The following is a 16,467-nucleotide window of genomic DNA, read 5'->3' as shown; positions in this document are numbered from 1 at the left end:
ACGAAAGCCACTGCCTGTGATTTCTTTTATTGAATCAAACTTGTTTTGATTTGTACTCACTACTACTATACTACTACTACTCCTACCACTACAACTAATAATAATCACAATAATAATAATATTAAAATAAATTGCACTCCTACCCTTGGTAAATAACTTAAATCTTGAAATCACTTCGCTGTTTTTTTTCTGAGAATAATTTAAACGCAAATCTTCACCGCCTCAGAAATCCACTTGCTTAGAACTAAAACTCCGATATCCGAGGAGTGCTTGAACATCGCGTTCCATGACATCACATCCGCGTAGCGTCGACAGAGCGCCGACACGCCATGCTGGCCAGCAGGTGGCGCAGCTTCCCAACAGGTAGACATTGAATCATCATGCTTCTTAATAAAGCCTGCATATATTTCCCTTTTTATTCAATTTAAGCAAAAGTTTATAAGAATAAAAAAAATATACAGAAATTAAATCTTGCTGATCTGCTGATAAGACCCTAGATTTGTTTTGGCATTTCCACTGAGTTCCAAACCTTTTGTGTGTGTTTGTCTGAGCTTCTTTTATAAATATAAGCTGACAGAGTCGGAAATTAAACTAACTGACAGTTATTTAAGGAGGCTCAATTTAAACCTGTATTAAGGTGTCTTCATGTAAAAACACTGGCTACATTCTGCTTGGTTGATTAATTTAGCTCTTAAACCTTAAACCAAACATTAAACTTGTAAAGGTAAAATAAAAGAGCAGGGCTAAAATACAATGGTAGTTAAAAAAAGGAGAATGAATGCAGAGTGAATGTACATTTTAAGCTTAATTTAAAGTAGTGTTCAGTGATTGTACCTGGAAGTGTACAAAGACATAATGCCAGATGATTGATCGTTTATTTATTTTTTACCAAAACTAAAAGTTAGCTAGAGTTAACTAACTGTTAATAAACATATGAATGTACTCAGTGACACAATGCACAGATTTAATGAAACATAAATGTCTCTTTATTACTGAAGCACCATCATTACAGTGAAGTTCATCAGTGTGACTGTGATAAATGTGTGTATGGAAGTTGTATGAATTCATTAAGAAGCACACACAGTCAGTCTATAAACAGGTGTAGACTCTAAAGTTTTAATAGTAACACGAGGACAGGCCTATATGTATAAGAGAGAGTGACCTACAGTTATAGGTCATACAAAATGTTTTAACAGGTGTCAGAAATAAACACTCCAAAAAAAGCAGCACTCTTCCGTTATATTAAGCTATTACTCAAGGAACGTGTGTGTGTGTGTGTGTGTGTGGCGGCTGTCTGTGACCATGCATAAGGACTGGATGATTGACTGGCTCCATTGGCTGTCTGGCCATGACACACGCGCGCGCACCCACGCACACACTCCGTGCCTGCGGGTGAATTCCATCCCCCTCTTCTTCTCACGCGCACAGAAAAGCACCTCTTCCATTTGCACGCGCACGCGCACGCTCACATACACACACACACACACACACACACACACACACACACACACACACACACACACACACACACACACACACACACACACACTCTCTCTCTCTCTCTCTCTCTCTCATCCGGCACTCGAGCCCGGCAGCGCGGGTGACGCGTTTTGCGCATTTCCTGCAGCTCGCGCTCACTCACAGATTGAGGAGAGAGGGGACGGGAAACGGGGGGCGCGCGCAAGGACCGAAAAGAGAAAAAAACGAACGGGAGCGGAGCACCGTGATGTATTTGGAAAGCTCGTGAGCCCGAGAAACACTGCATAGGGGGAGCAAAAAGGCATTGCTCACCGAGAGGACGCGCAAATATCGCGTTACCGTGAGGTCGAAGCAAGGAGATTAATCCCGGAGAAGAGCGAGCAAGGGGCTGGAAACGGAGCACCAATCCCGGATGGCTAGGCGCGGCTGCTCGCGCTCTCTCCCACCCTGACCCGGGAGGGACACACAAGGACCGTGGGGAGGCTCCGGGGCTTCCCACAAACCCCGTCGGAGCCTTTTAGCCCGCTTTCCCCTCACCTCACAGCCGTTTGATCCCGGCCCGTTTCCGCCAAAAAGGGAATCTGGTCTGGCGCACGAGACTGAGACCGTAAACAAACAGGCAGACGCTCGGGTGGGAGAGCGTCCAGCCAGCCAGCCAGCGTCCTCTGAAGGGTGTGAGTCTGCGTTTTTCAATCCATTAAGGATCCATCAGCTCTATTGATAACGTGTGTGTGTGTAGAGTGTGTGTGTAGTGTGTTTGTTCAGATATGGCTGTACAAGAATGATAGTCCAAGGAGCCAGCTGCATTATGGGATGTAGCAGGACTGTGTAGTGACCCCGCTTATTGGAAGGAAACGCTCTGTGTACAGGGGCAGGAACAGGCAGACAAGCCTAAACACACACACTTACACTCATCCTTGCACGCACACACACACACACCAGGACTCTGCAGCCATGCCTGTGTTCAGCGGCCTGTTGAAGGTGCGAGTGTGTGAGGCGGTGGATCTGAAGCCCACCCCTTGGGCTCTGCGTCATGCTGTGGGGAAGAGTGGATCTTTCCTGCTGGACCCCTACTTAGCCCTGAATCTGGACCAGACCCGGCTTGGCCAGACCGCCACTCGGACCAAGACCAACAGCCCTGCCTGGCACCAGGAGTTCTGCACTGAGGTTCGCGAAGGAAGGAGTCTGGAGCTTTCTGTGTTCCATGATGCACCCATCGGATACGATGACTTTGTAGCCAACTGCACCATCCAGCTGGAGGACCTGCTGCAGAATGGGACCAGACACTATGAAGACTGGGTATGTGTTTCCTCTGAGACCCTTACAGAGTGTGTGTAACACCCACAGAGGCCCTGAGCTCCTGAACAGGGCAGGTTTGCATGTAGATGAATTTGCAACATGTGCTTGTGCATGTGAGATCCAGTTTGATAAGAGCTCCCAGGCGCTTCAGCAAACAGGCCCCTCTTTCTGAAACATACAGTCTCTGCTTCAGCCCTCCTGTTTCTTTTCTTTATGATGTGCATGCTGTACTTGTGGTTCCTTTCAGGAGCTGGGCAGAAAATGCACAGTGTACATTGGAAGTGGCCCATGTTATGTTCTCCTCCAGCTTCCCAAAGCCACAGTATACTTTCATTTTGCTGAGTGTTCAACCCAAATTCTTTTTCAACATATATATCCACAAGCAGGACGTGTTTCAGCAGCACTTCCCGGCATGACCAAGCGCACCTCTGGGCAGCTCAGTGGCGTCCTCTTGTTTCTCTTCTGAGTCAGAAGCCAGACTCATAAGTCAGTCGGCTGATATTATCTGCACACGAGACTGTCACAGATATCCAAGATTCCCTGTGCTTCCTCTCCTCTTCTATTACCTGATCAGCTCATCCTTCAGCTGATAACTGATCACATCTGCATAAATGCTCTCTGATATCCAAACTTCATCTTACAGATCTTACAGGAAAGAAAAGAATGCTTAAGGTGATCTGTAAAAGGTGTTATCGTGCAATTTATTAAATAGAGTGTGCTCTGATTCCATAATTTATAATCCTCTCAGTGCTTTCTGCAGCACATGTAGCAGAGCATGACAGCCGGGCTCTGCTCATGAATTTGTCGACAGCGCACAGCGATGATAAAGATTCTTCTCTGAGTTTATCAGTTCAATGAGGATGCTTCTGACTGATCAAAGCGTTTCATGATACACACTACAACAAAAAGAGAAAAACATCTATGCATATTTTATCCTCGTCACAGGGAGGATTCATTCTCTAGATTGGTCTCCCTCTTTCAAGAACCGTCTCACTCCACCTGTGATCTGAGCTGTTCTCTTCTAGTGTCTGAACCGATGGGTAGAGGAGCAGAACGTCCTTATCCTCTCGGTCCTGCCACCATGGGTTTAAGTCGCACACATCTGCTGTGTGAATGTCTTAGCGCTTCTATTGCATGATCTGAATTTTGCTGACATCTGATACGCTTATGTTTCAAATGCATCCCGTAAGATAACGATAAAAGTGCATCGTTAGCTTACGGAAGCTCTCATCTTCCACCAAAAACCCTAAAGGCTGGTTATCAATAAATTCATTGATTTTTTTTGTGAAGCTCCTTGACCTTTGGGCGGCTGCTTCCATATTTGGTAGCTTTCGTAGGCTGCTGACAGGTTTACGTCTGACATTTTTGTTCTGTCTCTTCCTGGAACTCTTTGTTCTGTTCAGGGTGATGGTTCTTTAGATGCAGGATTTAGTTTGAAGCATTAAAAAGAGTGCGGCTTTGCTCCTCCTTGAATCACGTGCAAAACTTCAGAACACGTCACTCTATCGGGCCTAAATTTTCACTGCTGATATCAATATTATCAGGGTGTCCACTGGGTCTTAAAAAGTATTAAAAGTTGATAAATCAGTTGTGGGGAAATTAAAGCCCTTAAAAAGTATTAAAAAGTCTTAACCCTAATGTTATGAGGTATTAGATTTTATTGGTGTTCAAGCTTTGACTCCAAAGACAGACAGTTCCAAATTAGGGATGCAAGATATTGGATTTTTGCCGATATCCGATATGCCGATATATCGAAACCCCTTTTGGCCGATACCGATAATCACAAGTTTGTTTGTTTTTTTCACTGTAAAGAAAGATAAGTCTATCCTGTACTGGAATTTATATGTTACTCTTGTTGTAACGGTCTTATTTGTTTAAGAAACACACATAAAACAAGACAAAAAACATTTGATTTTACCATAAATAAGACGTGTATTATTTTTTCAAACGCAAGACATTCAGTATTGAAATACAGAAAATAATTTCTTTAGATCACATGAACTTTAAATGTACAATGCATTTTTAAACATAACCAAGTTGCATTTGATTATTTTAGAGCTGCTGTAACAACCTGGTGACAGACACAGAGCTCTGCAGTGAAAATAAATGAAGTGCTACATTTTATTTAAGGAGCTTATTTTTCAGATGGAAAATAATAATAATCCTAACTGAATAGCACCTTGTCAGCTGTGCATATCGGCAGAAATTTTCATATCTGCCGATACCGATAAACAGGTTTTTAAGCTTTTATCAGCCGATACCGATATTGTGCCGATAATATCGTGCATCCCTATTCCAAATATCTGCCATGGAAAAAGTCCATCTGGTTGGAAAATGTTTTCAGGGTCTGAACCTTCAAAAATAACCACACCTGGTGATTGGACGATCATTCTGCTCGTCAAACTCATCACAGTCCAGCGTGAGGATCTTGAAAAAGCTTTAGCATCTCGAAATATTTCACTCTAGATGATAAGAGTTTTCAAGCCTCCCTAGAAAATTTCTCAGACTTTTGAGGACCTGAGATCTTGGATTCTTACGATTTGGAGAAAGCTTCCCCTGATCTCGGTTGTTTTGGAACAAATTTCCTTTGTTAAAATCACCTTTTTACTGGATACAACGCGATGAGATAAGGTATTTATCAATACAGTTATGTAGCGCTGTTGTTTGAGAAGTGACAACAAGCAAAGTTGTAATTTTGTGAGGCGTGGGCTAAATGTAGTGCTAGCAGCCCAACATATCCGTAGGCTAATGTGACGACAAACTCTGTTTGTAGAGTAGTTTAGTAGACGTCAGTATGTAACGCTGATAGAAAGCAAATCACACCATCTTAAGCACATGTCCTAAATTTTGACAATGATGAAATAAAATTCTTGTTTGTTTTTTTTTTCTGCAAGTTGGCCTTAAATAACCACTGTTACTTTTTGTGAGAATGTTAATGTCAGTTAACCTGCCTTTAGTTTCATTTATTCTTTCAAGCTTTATTCCTTCTCAGTTTACCTAATTTATGTTAAAATGCAAACTACAACTGTCGAAGATCAGTTGCTAACAACAGCTTAAAGTCATGATAAGGTCTTAAGACTTTTTGAAAGATTTTTTAAAAAGTCTTAAAAAGGTATTGAATTTATCCTCAGGATATTAGCATATACCCTGATTATGCAAATGATTTACTTTGAGCATCCCTAACCTCTGTGTGTATCTCTGGTCAGCTCTCGGTCAGCTCTCGGTCAGCATCGTAGTCCCTGACTCTCACTAATGTGGTCATCCCTCACTTCTTTACAGCTATTTCAAAGCTCATTCAGGGGATTTCTCATATTACAGTCCTGCAGCTTTCCTCTCGATCAGTTACACAAGATCTGTTGGGACTTGCATTAGATCTGACTTGGGCATCTCAGGTCCGGTCTGTAATCATCCTTCCTCAATTCCTGACATACCTCCTGCCTCTTTGGACTGGAAGAGAAATATTAAGTGCCCTGTTCTTTTCTCCCCTCAGTGGAATCACGGCTCGGATAATGTAAAAGCTGTCCCAGTGTTTCCAACAGGCTTTCCTTTCGCTGTGAGCCAACTGTAACCAGCAGTCAGATCAACTGACGTCCCCCTCCACATTTGTTTTGGTGCCTTATCAGATAATTAGATTTGTGTTGTGGCTGTGATGTGAGACTGTAACATGCAGATCCGTATGTACAGAGGATAAAGAGCTGTTTGTTTCAGGTCCATCTCCAGTTTGACATGTGATGTTTTTCCACTTTGACTCTGTTTTTGCCTGGTCTTGCTTTACGTTGAGTAAAGGTCTGATGGAAGTGATTGGAGCTCAGGCATTCAGGGGCTGAGAACATGCGAGCTGCATGTAAGTAGGTTAACTTCCCTGCTGATCATTATCTTGGGATTCTTTTGAATAATTACAGTCATAATTTCTCTTTCTATCCCAGCATAAACCATGATGATAAAGCTAAACAGAGAATGTTTAGCTGCATTCTTTCAGTGTACTTATGAAAAAGAAGGGCATTCATATTAGTAAATCTTTTTCGCATGATGAAAAAGGCTTGCACTGATATGTGAATCTTTCTGATCTATAGGATGAGCAAAGCCATCAGAAAGAAGATAAATCACTTCCATGAGCTTAATTTTAACGCCTAACGCTTGAGGCAAACAAAATCTGTGTCCGTCTGCCTCCAATCTTTTGCCTTTTGACAGCTTGCTCTTCCATCCCTCAGCTCACACCGGCTGTGAAACAGGACCACGAGACAGCTGGAGACACAGACCGAGGCCTTTCGCACTTCCCACCCCAATGATGATCCTCCCCTCATTCATGTTGGGCTGTAAAACCTCAAACCTGTTGACTCCTGGCCTTGCTCAAGCTGGAGTCAAGCTAAATTTGATCTGGTTTTGACCCGGTTTGCTTTATTTTGAAAGTCACCAGATGTTGTGATGTGGTTTCAGTGCACCACGTCCTGTCCCGCTTGACCTGCTCTGTGCAAATTGATGCATGGTTGCTCCACCATTTGGTAGGAATGGAAGTGTTGTGTATTTGATGTGATGAAGCTGAGAGCAGTTGTAATGCAACAAATTGAAACCTTTCAGATCTGATGCCCTGACCGAGCAGAGACAGTGTACTTTGGTTGTTAAACTGCTGCTGCGTGCTCCAGAAACATGAGGTCACTTGGGAACCAAACAGGTTACCAGGTGCAAAAACAGCAGAATGGTACAGATTGGTTATTTTGGTACCTTTGCCCATGTTTGAGAGTGGAAACTCAACTAAACGGTACAGTTTCATACTGAACTGAACTGCTTAGCAATGCAGATCTAGATGACTTGTTTAACACATATCATACAGATGTCCCGATAGCTGCCTCAATGAGGGCTTTCACACCAGCACAGTTCTGGAACCAGTTCCACTCTCGTTTCTCAAAAATATGATGCTCTCCAGTGAACAAGCCTGCGTTTATATTAGTTTAAGCGGAACAAAAGTGGAAGGGTGTTTTTCAGGCGGAAGCTAACGGCCTTTTCAGCACCTTTTTTTTAAAAATACAACTGAATAAAAGGGACAGCAGATATTTGCTGTAGGACAAATACGTTCTTTGCCTCCTTGTTACAAAATGTAAACAAAAGCCACATCAATAAAACAAAGATGACAGAATAAATAAAATTCTTTGAACATAAAGAAAAACTTAAATGTATAAAAGGATTTCATTGGAAATGTTCAGTTTTGCTCCTGGTTGGGGTTGATGACACAATACTGGGTATGCCCAACTTGCCATCAAATATTTCACCTCCACACTCAGCCACTGAATGCTAGGGCTGGTAGATACATTATTGTATCTAAATATATATATGAAAACTTCAGATCCCACAATAATTGATTCAGTTGTACAGATTTTCATCACTTGCTCTGCATGTACAGCTCAGGCAGTCGCCTGGTTATTGGTGACTTTATGTCAATGTTAAAGTCTGACAGTGCGTTTGAATCAAGAAAACTACACTTTCCACATCCCTTTGTATTACAGTGTTTTTACTTTTCAGAAAAAAAACTGTTTTTCCTGAACTTATATTCATACTGTATCGAATCAAACCAAGATATCTGGCATTGATATAAGATATGAAATTTTGTCCGGATTGTTTGATCCTACTGCACGCTTCTTGACTTCCTGCTCATTTTGTGAACACAGAACATGACACACCCACCGATGATGTCGGGTTATGAGCTAGAACCAACTTTTCAGGTTCTGAAACAGTTTTCTTCTTTTTCTGGTCTAAACATGCTGACTGGTTTGTAATTTGGTTTGGGAACCAGAACCAGCACAGAGCAGTGTTGGTGTCAAAGCCCTCAGTGAGTGCTGACACGTAAGGAAAGAAGGGCAAAGTCTAGGGATGATCCTGGTATCATCCCAATCCAACCGGTCAAAGCTTGATCACATATTGGTGGGAAGGGTCTGATCCATGGTGCAGATCCAGGCACTCTCTTTTTTTTTTTTATTTGTAATGTTACCTTTGGTACTCTTTCTTTGTTTTTTTGCTGCATAACCAGTCTACAGGGTACAAACGTTTACAACTAAAAGGTTATTTCTGTACATTTTGAAGCATTTTTTGACCATACTGCTGGTAAACATTTAAATATCTTAGAGTTTAAATAAATATTAACTTCTGTAATTCAATTTACTCATATTTTGCCTTTTACTCAAAACATTACCAGTCTGATCCCACAGTAGGGCATGCAGATTATTGTTTAACACTGGTATCAAATTGGTATGGGTATCCGTGGATACCCAAAGCCCAGGTATCCATATTGGGGCCAGAAAAGTTAGAGTGGTGCATCATTAGGTAAGACATAGCCCATGAATAAAGGATGGAATTGGGACGAAGAACCAACATTTTACAGCATCTAAACTGAGATTAGGATTGAGCCAGTGCTGGTTTTATCCAGGAAAAGACTTCCCTGACTTCAAATCAGGAAACAGACGAACTCTGATGGTAAATTAAGCCCATCACCCACAGATATGAAATGGAAGTGACAAGCAGGGGGATTTGTAGGGAGTCAGTTTGAGGCGTTATTGTTGTATCACATTAAAAGTTAACTTTAAAAGCGCAGTGGATCAAAACAGTTGGAGTATGTACTCTGCATAACAAGTTCAGTTTGGCACCTGCATGCTCTGTAATAGTTTTGTCAGAATCTGATGCCAATGTTGGCGCTCACATCTCTCTACTATCCAAAAGCCTCCTCATTGGGACAGAACATGAAGCTGAAAAAGAAATAGAGGCTTCGTTTTCATGAGCTGAGTGTTCTCACCTCTAATAATGCGTGATTATCAAACCGAAGGGTGTCAAACCATCCTATAGGTTCTCTAGTAGGGCTTTAATTATTGATATATAGTTATGTAATTTTATCAGTATACATTGGAACACAAACAAGCTGACACACACTCTCTCTCACACACACACACACTCACAGCTTGTCCCTCAGCCGTCCACAGTAAGGTCAGAGCATATGGATCACTGCTGATCGACCTCATCCCATCGATCAGCCAGCCGGCTCGTCAATACATCTGCCTCACAGCGACACGCTCCCTCCCTCCTGCCCCTCCGTCCTTCTCCCTTCATTCATCCATTACTCACCACGCCCCTCTCCCCCTTTTTCTCCCACATCCTCCCTTCTCCTACTCTGCATTCCACTCCCCCTCCCCTCCTCTGTTCATTTACCCATCATCTTCCTCTTCCTGTCGAGCTCGTGTACTTTACACTCCTCTTCATGTGCTTCCTCCTGATGCTGTGATGATCATTCACTCCTCAGTGATGGAGGGAGGATGTGAAACAGGGGTGAATAAAGTAAAGTAGATGATTGGTTGTTTAGTTTTGTATTCAGAGCTACGCCTGAGTCTGTAGTTTCAACAGTCTGTGTTCTGTATTATAAAAGAAGGAGATGTTTGAGAAGTGAAGTGTCGCTGAGGCCTCGTGCTCAGCTTTGTCATCACCACTTTCTCCTCCCTTCTGCCAGCTCACTCATTTCATCTCATCTCTTAATCCTCTCTCATCTCAGCGCTGTTATTCCCATCCCCTCTGCTCTCTGTTCCCTTTGGTCTCCCACCACCTCCCCGCGGTACGTCTCCTGTGGACCCGGCGGGCGCCATGGGCCAGGTTGCTGCTCTGTGCTGCTGGTGAAATATTAACCAGGCTTTGATGCTTATTAATTGTCCTACCCAGTAATTGAGATGCTCTGCAGAGCCCCATCCCCATGGTGACAATGACAGCCCGTCCCCTTGGTGACAGCCTCTCACCCACAGAAACATCAGAGAGAGATGGATGGAGGGAGGGAGGGGTCCACATTAAAAAACTTTGAAAAGTTTCATACAGGGATCCAAAGGTAGATTCTTCCAGGGTTTATGGTTTTTAAATCAAGATTAGGATTGAATCTACTGGATTATATGCAAGGAAATGTAGTTTCTGTTTCTCGTCTATGATTCAAAAACTGGCCCGCGTTCTTTTGCATCAGAAACAATCGAGCTAACCTTCAAAGAAAACCCACAATAAACAGGTGTAGTGAAAGTTATTTCCATCTCTGAAAGAGCCTACATTTATTTATTTTAGGTATGCACGATATTATCGGCACAATATCTGTATCGGCTGATAAAAGCTTAAAAACACGTTTATCGGTATCGGCAGATATGAAAATTTCTGCCGATATGCACAGCCGATAAGGTGCTATTCAGTTAGGATTATTATTATTATCCATCTGAAAAATGAGCTCCTTAAATAAAATGTAGCACTTCATTTATTTGCACTGCAGAGCTCTGTGTCTGTCACCAGGTTGTTACAGTAGCTCTAAAATAATCAAATGCAACTTGGTTATGTTTAAAAATGCATTGTACATTTAAAGTTCATGTGATCTAAAGAAATTATTTTTCTGTATTTCAATACTGAATGTCTTGAGTTTGAAAAATAATACATTTCTTATTTATGGTAAAATCAAATGTTTTTTGTCTTGTTTTATGTGTGTTTCTTAAACAAATAAGACCGTCACAATAAGAGTAACATATAAATTCCAGTACAGGATAGACTTAGCTTTCTTTACAGTGAAAAAAACAAACAAGTGATTATCAGTATCAGTATCAGTATCGGCCAAAAGGGGTTTCGATGTGTCGGCATATCGGATATCGGCAAAAATCCAATATCGTGCATCCATAATTTTTTTTTTTTTTTTCTTTTTCAATTTTTTACTGAGTTTTCAGCACAGTTGGTCTCAATAATTGGCATGTGCAACGTAATCAAATTTAAAAAGGGGGGTTTGAGGACATCTAATTGCTTTCTGGGTGGATGGTCATCCCGTCTAACTATTCTGTTGTCAAGATTAAACCTCAAATCCTTAGGTTGACATATTAATAACACCACCACTTAAGAACACAGACCGGACCCGGTCCGGACGTGATCACACTGTGTTGTGCTGCTATAGCGTCATGCTATTATTTAACAGATGCAGGTATTGTCATCAGGCTTACACACCGCCTACCACGATGGGGCACGGTTGGCTGTGGAAACGCAAACAGGACCAGGCTCAAACCATACTGATCTCAACCGGACTGCTTTGTGGAAACAGGACTCAAAGTCAATCAGTGAGCAGGGTGGATGGTTAGGAAAGTGAGGGTAGGTGGCTTGAATAAAGTGGCTTGAAGAGCCTGGTTGAGCCTGGTTGCAAGCTCTGTAAAGCCAGTGGAGGATTTTTTTTTATAAAGGTCTTTAACACTCAGTGGTTTTCTCTGTGCGTCTCAAACTGAGGTCTCAAACTGAGGTCTCAAACTATTTACTGTGAAACTGAGACTCATCAAAAACAGATGGATTGGTGCTACCCAAGACGGTATCATGAACCAAGATATAACAGTTTTTATATTTTGGACATGTCCTTTGGGAAGAGTTTCCTATTTTGATCTGAAGTTTTCCCTCACACAGGCTTTATTTTTGTTTGCTGCTTGATTTTGATTTCAGGTTTCAGCACGTTTAATTCAGAAGCCCACATCACGATTATTCAAAAGTGAAGTGTCAGCCATGGTGAGATGATTTAAAAACAGTCCCCGGTAAGAATCAGCGGCAGTCTAGACTGGAGCTACTTTCAGAACAAACATTCAAACCACAAACCTGAAAACTGTGTACACAGTTTGGAGCAGCATTTACCCTCCATGTAAGCTAGAATATCAATTCAAACCCTGCTGTTACTCACTGTACATGCTGGAATAATGAAGGCATGGTGCAGGTTAGCTGTTGTGTAAAGTTTTTTAAGGAAAATTTCTATTCCTTTAAATAGAGGTGAGCCACATCCTACTGTAAACAAAACTGTGTCTGTACATTCCTGTGGTGACTATAGTGTGTGAGTTGCTGAGAAATGCAAAAAGCTGTTGCAACAGGGTATAAACATTACTTTGCACTTTTGCAACAATATGAGATGTTGTAATCGTTCTTACACCAAAGCAGGAATGTGGCAAATTTTCAAACTGATCTACGTATCCACTTCTGTAATACTGAACGAGTAAAAAAAACATGACAAGATGGCACTGAAGCTTGTATTGGTTAAGTTTTCATGTGCAGCCACCTTGAAATATTTTCAATACAATAAAGCAGGTTAACCAGATCATCTCTATCCTGCAAACCAAATTCTCTCTGACAAAACAACGCCCTCTCCACCATCTGTCACAATATAATGAGTTTTTACTGGAGGCATCAGGAGCACATAAAAGACACACTTCACATCAGCCTACAGCAAGCATCCCTCATCTCATCTTTGTAAATGCAGATGTAGGACGTGAAAGGACACCAAAATGCATGGACAGACAGACTGTCAGATTCTGTGTATTAAAGAATGATAGTGGTGACGTGGGCAGAGCAGCAGGTGAGGTGCAGAAAAGAGCTCTGTGTACATGTAAACGTATAAGGCAGGAGGCTGTGAGCTGTGAGGCTTCTGGAGTCTGAGACGAGATGACCACACAGTGTGACGCTTCCTAACAGGGACACGGACCACGTCAGATGTCATCCGTGCACCGTTTGACACTTGACATGCACACACAAACACACACACAACAGGCAGTTGCTCATGCGAGCAGCTGCCAGGATTCAAGGCTGAAGGATATCAAGGCTAGAATTTAAATATATTCTCTAAAAAAGGTGTTTAAACTTTTTTATTAATGCTTAAAGAATATATTTGTATGCACATTTTAAACTTACTCTATTTAAATTTATCGTACATCATTCCTTATGAACTTAAAATGTATAAATGTATTTTTTTACTTTTACACTGAAATTCACTCTGCCAAAATTAAAGATGAGAGCAAAAGACCAAAGTCTGACTTTCATGACCATCGTGACTTTTGGTATTCCTCTATAAACCTCCCATCTTTGTCAAGTTAAAAATGATATAGAAAGAACATTTTCATGACTCTTTTGAATTGAATCCATAAACTTGTTGCCTTCTTAGCTGTGATGCTATAGAGCTAGCTAACCAGCGTTAAAGTGTCTCCCAACTTTTAGATTTCTGCAATATCTATCTATCTATCTATCTATCTATCTATCTATCTATCTATCTATCTATCTATCTATCTATCTATCTATCTATCTATCTATCTATCTATCTATCTATCATTGAATTGTAATAATGAAATTATAAACAGTCACATACACACACTCTGTCCTTTCAGACGCCATTCCCTCCACATCCTAAGTTTAATGACATCACAGGCTCCACCCCTTGTTGACCGGCCGGTTAAGTAGGACAGACTAGATTTAAGATCTGCTGTTGCCACCCTGATAATTCTCAGTCATGCACACACACACACACACACACACACACACACACACACGCACACGCACGCACGCACGCATGCACGCACATACACACACGCATGTACAAAGCACACAGTCATAAGCACGTTGCTCTACTTATTGATGCTGAATCAGTTCTCTCTTTAGTGTGTGTGTCTGAGTGTGAGGGTCTTAAATGTGTGTGGATATTTCAGGCTTCAGGGACAGCAGGTGAAACATCCTGCCCTGTTGTGCTTCTCACCTGAGGAGTGTGTCTAGTTCGGTAGATCTATAATAATATTTGAACAACTTAAGGTGCAGCACACAGAGATGGAAACATCTGTTTGTTGTCCTGTCCTTTGTTCTATATTTGATCAAAATTTGGCTCATTTTACAGATGTTGTTTCAGACAAAGATACCTCTGATGTCTGATTTTTTCATTTTCTTCTTTTCTTTTTAATGTCTGCACTCGGCAATGCATTTTGCCCAGTTCACTTAGCGGTGAATCTTTCTCTTGATAAACTAATCCAACTAATTGCATCATGGGGCTGTGAGACAGGCATTTAGTGGCAAGCTTGGGGGTTAACAAGCGTTAATGACAGAGAGCTGAAAGTAAATTAACAGTTGCTGGAACCATCAAATTAAATGTAAAAGCACATCCTTTCATTTTAAAAACATATCAGCAGGAATACAGTGCTCCTGTGACAGGTCAGTGAAACTTTTATTATGATACCCTTCTGTAATTTGTGCTTGTTTACATCCTGGTAGTAGAGCATTTCAACATTTTAACATTAGCTTTTACCAGGAGCCATCCATTTGGTCAGGTAAACATGCCAATCCAGAGTCTCTCGTGTCAGTTTCTGTATCTGTAAAATGCCAGACTTAAAGCTAACTAAGAAGTTTTTTGATTTCTCAAAAACATATGATCTCATCTGCACGTAAAGGAAAATGTAAGAAGTACAAATACGGTCTGTACAGGGCTTCCTTCTTCTGCTGGAGTCTCTATGAAGTGGGTTTTCATTTAGAGAGATCCAACTGCTCTGACTGTCCGGTCTTCAGAGGCAGCTCATCAGGCCGTCTGCCAGTCCATCTGGATATCACACACTCGTCTAAACTGTTTGTGAGCTTGAAGATGACTGAGCAGAGCAGAGAGGATGGTTTTAATCGGGGATGTCCGTTCCTCCAAATCTAATTTTCCTCTTTGACATGTGGACCTGTCCCTCGTTGAATAGGTTAGGGACGGGCTTTGTTGAATCTCCCAGTCCTCCCTTTTCATCTCCCCCACCGCCCGGCTCAGCTCCTCTTACATTATTAGCCGTCTGTGATGTTACATTAAAGATGCATGACTCTCATGCTGTCTCACTCAGCATGGGCCTCCTGTGTGCATGTGTGAGTGTGTTCAGGCCGACACGCTTGAGCTGCTGACTGTTAGAAAGAGGGACAAACACACACACGCTGACACACAGGCATGGCATTGTGTGAACGCGGCCTAGCTCTCTTGAAGCCGAAATTTGTTATTTGACAGATGGATGTGGGAGGCTGTCACTGAGACTAAACGCTCCTGAGAGAGACACACAGAGCTGTCTGGTTGGACGGAGATAGCAAGCTAGATGGACGGCGAGTGGGAGGGGGTTAGCTCCACAGTATTGATATAATGCAAGCTTTGAGTGCCCTGTCTGCTTGGTTGAGTGCCTCTCTGTGGCGCTGCATATGGTCTGTGTATGTGTGGTGTTTTTATTCCATGAGTGGCGTGTGTATTTGGAGCCTGTTTGTATGAACACAGGAGGAGAGTTAAGCTTGTATGTGTGTTTAATGCTAACCCCTCTCTGAAGTCCTCTTTAAAACCTCCAGACAGTTACAGAACTTCCACACACACACACACACATCGACGCTTGGTTTCCTGCTTGTGTGTGTGTGTTAGAAAGAGAGAGAAGGGGGTTTGTGAAGTTATCCGTCTCCTTGGCTGTATTGGTATCTTAATTGGACTAACAAGATTAATGAGGCGAACTAGATTCCCTGGCTCTCTCGCTCTCCTCCCACCTTTAGCCGTCAGGGCAGGGAGCCTCAGTGTAGTCGGTACACAGCAGGTTAAATCTAAGTCACATGACTATCCGTTTAACAGAGGCAGAGTTATGGATTAACCCCAATGTCAAAGCAAATGTGATTATCTCAGCTGAAAAAAATGATAAAACTATAGCATTAGTAAAGAAATCTACTGCTCAGATGTTCGATAAATAGCTTAAGCCAGTGATTCCCAACCTTTGTCCTTGATAATCCCTCCCCCCACAGTTATTTCATTAAAACCTTTACCACTGATAAGTATCGCTTTTACATTCATCTTTACATCTTTTGATTCTGTCTTTAATATCAGAATAACAGACTTCCTACAGGTTTCATCCTTTAAATAAGACATAATGT

The 16,467-nt window shown here is 41.9% G+C and overlaps 1 protein-coding gene across 1 annotated transcript in view; it reads left to right on the top strand.

Annotated features, from left to right (window-relative positions):
• Positions 1-1,619: 1,619 nt before the first annotated feature.
• The window catches only part of prkcea (protein kinase C, epsilon a), a 49,907-nt gene continuing 35,059 nt past the window's right edge, over positions 1,620-16,467 (top strand). Inside the window, exon 1 of the mRNA XM_074664027.1 lies at positions 1,620-2,778. Within this exon, the coding sequence (XP_074520128.1) occupies positions 2,434-2,778 (345 nt within the window). The 5' untranslated portion in view covers positions 1,620-2,433. The remainder of the gene's footprint in view (positions 2,779-16,467) is intronic.

Source organism: Halichoeres trimaculatus, unplaced genomic scaffold (genome assembly GCF_033239565.1).
Source record: "Halichoeres trimaculatus isolate MK-OKI-2021-1 unplaced genomic scaffold, fHalTri1.1 fHalTri1_scaffold_23, whole genome shotgun sequence".
NCBI lineage: Eukaryota > Metazoa > Chordata > Actinopteri > Labriformes > Labridae > Halichoeres > Halichoeres trimaculatus.
The sequence above is the reverse complement of the archived record's forward strand: the minus strand, read 5'-3'. Positions and strand labels throughout refer to the sequence as shown.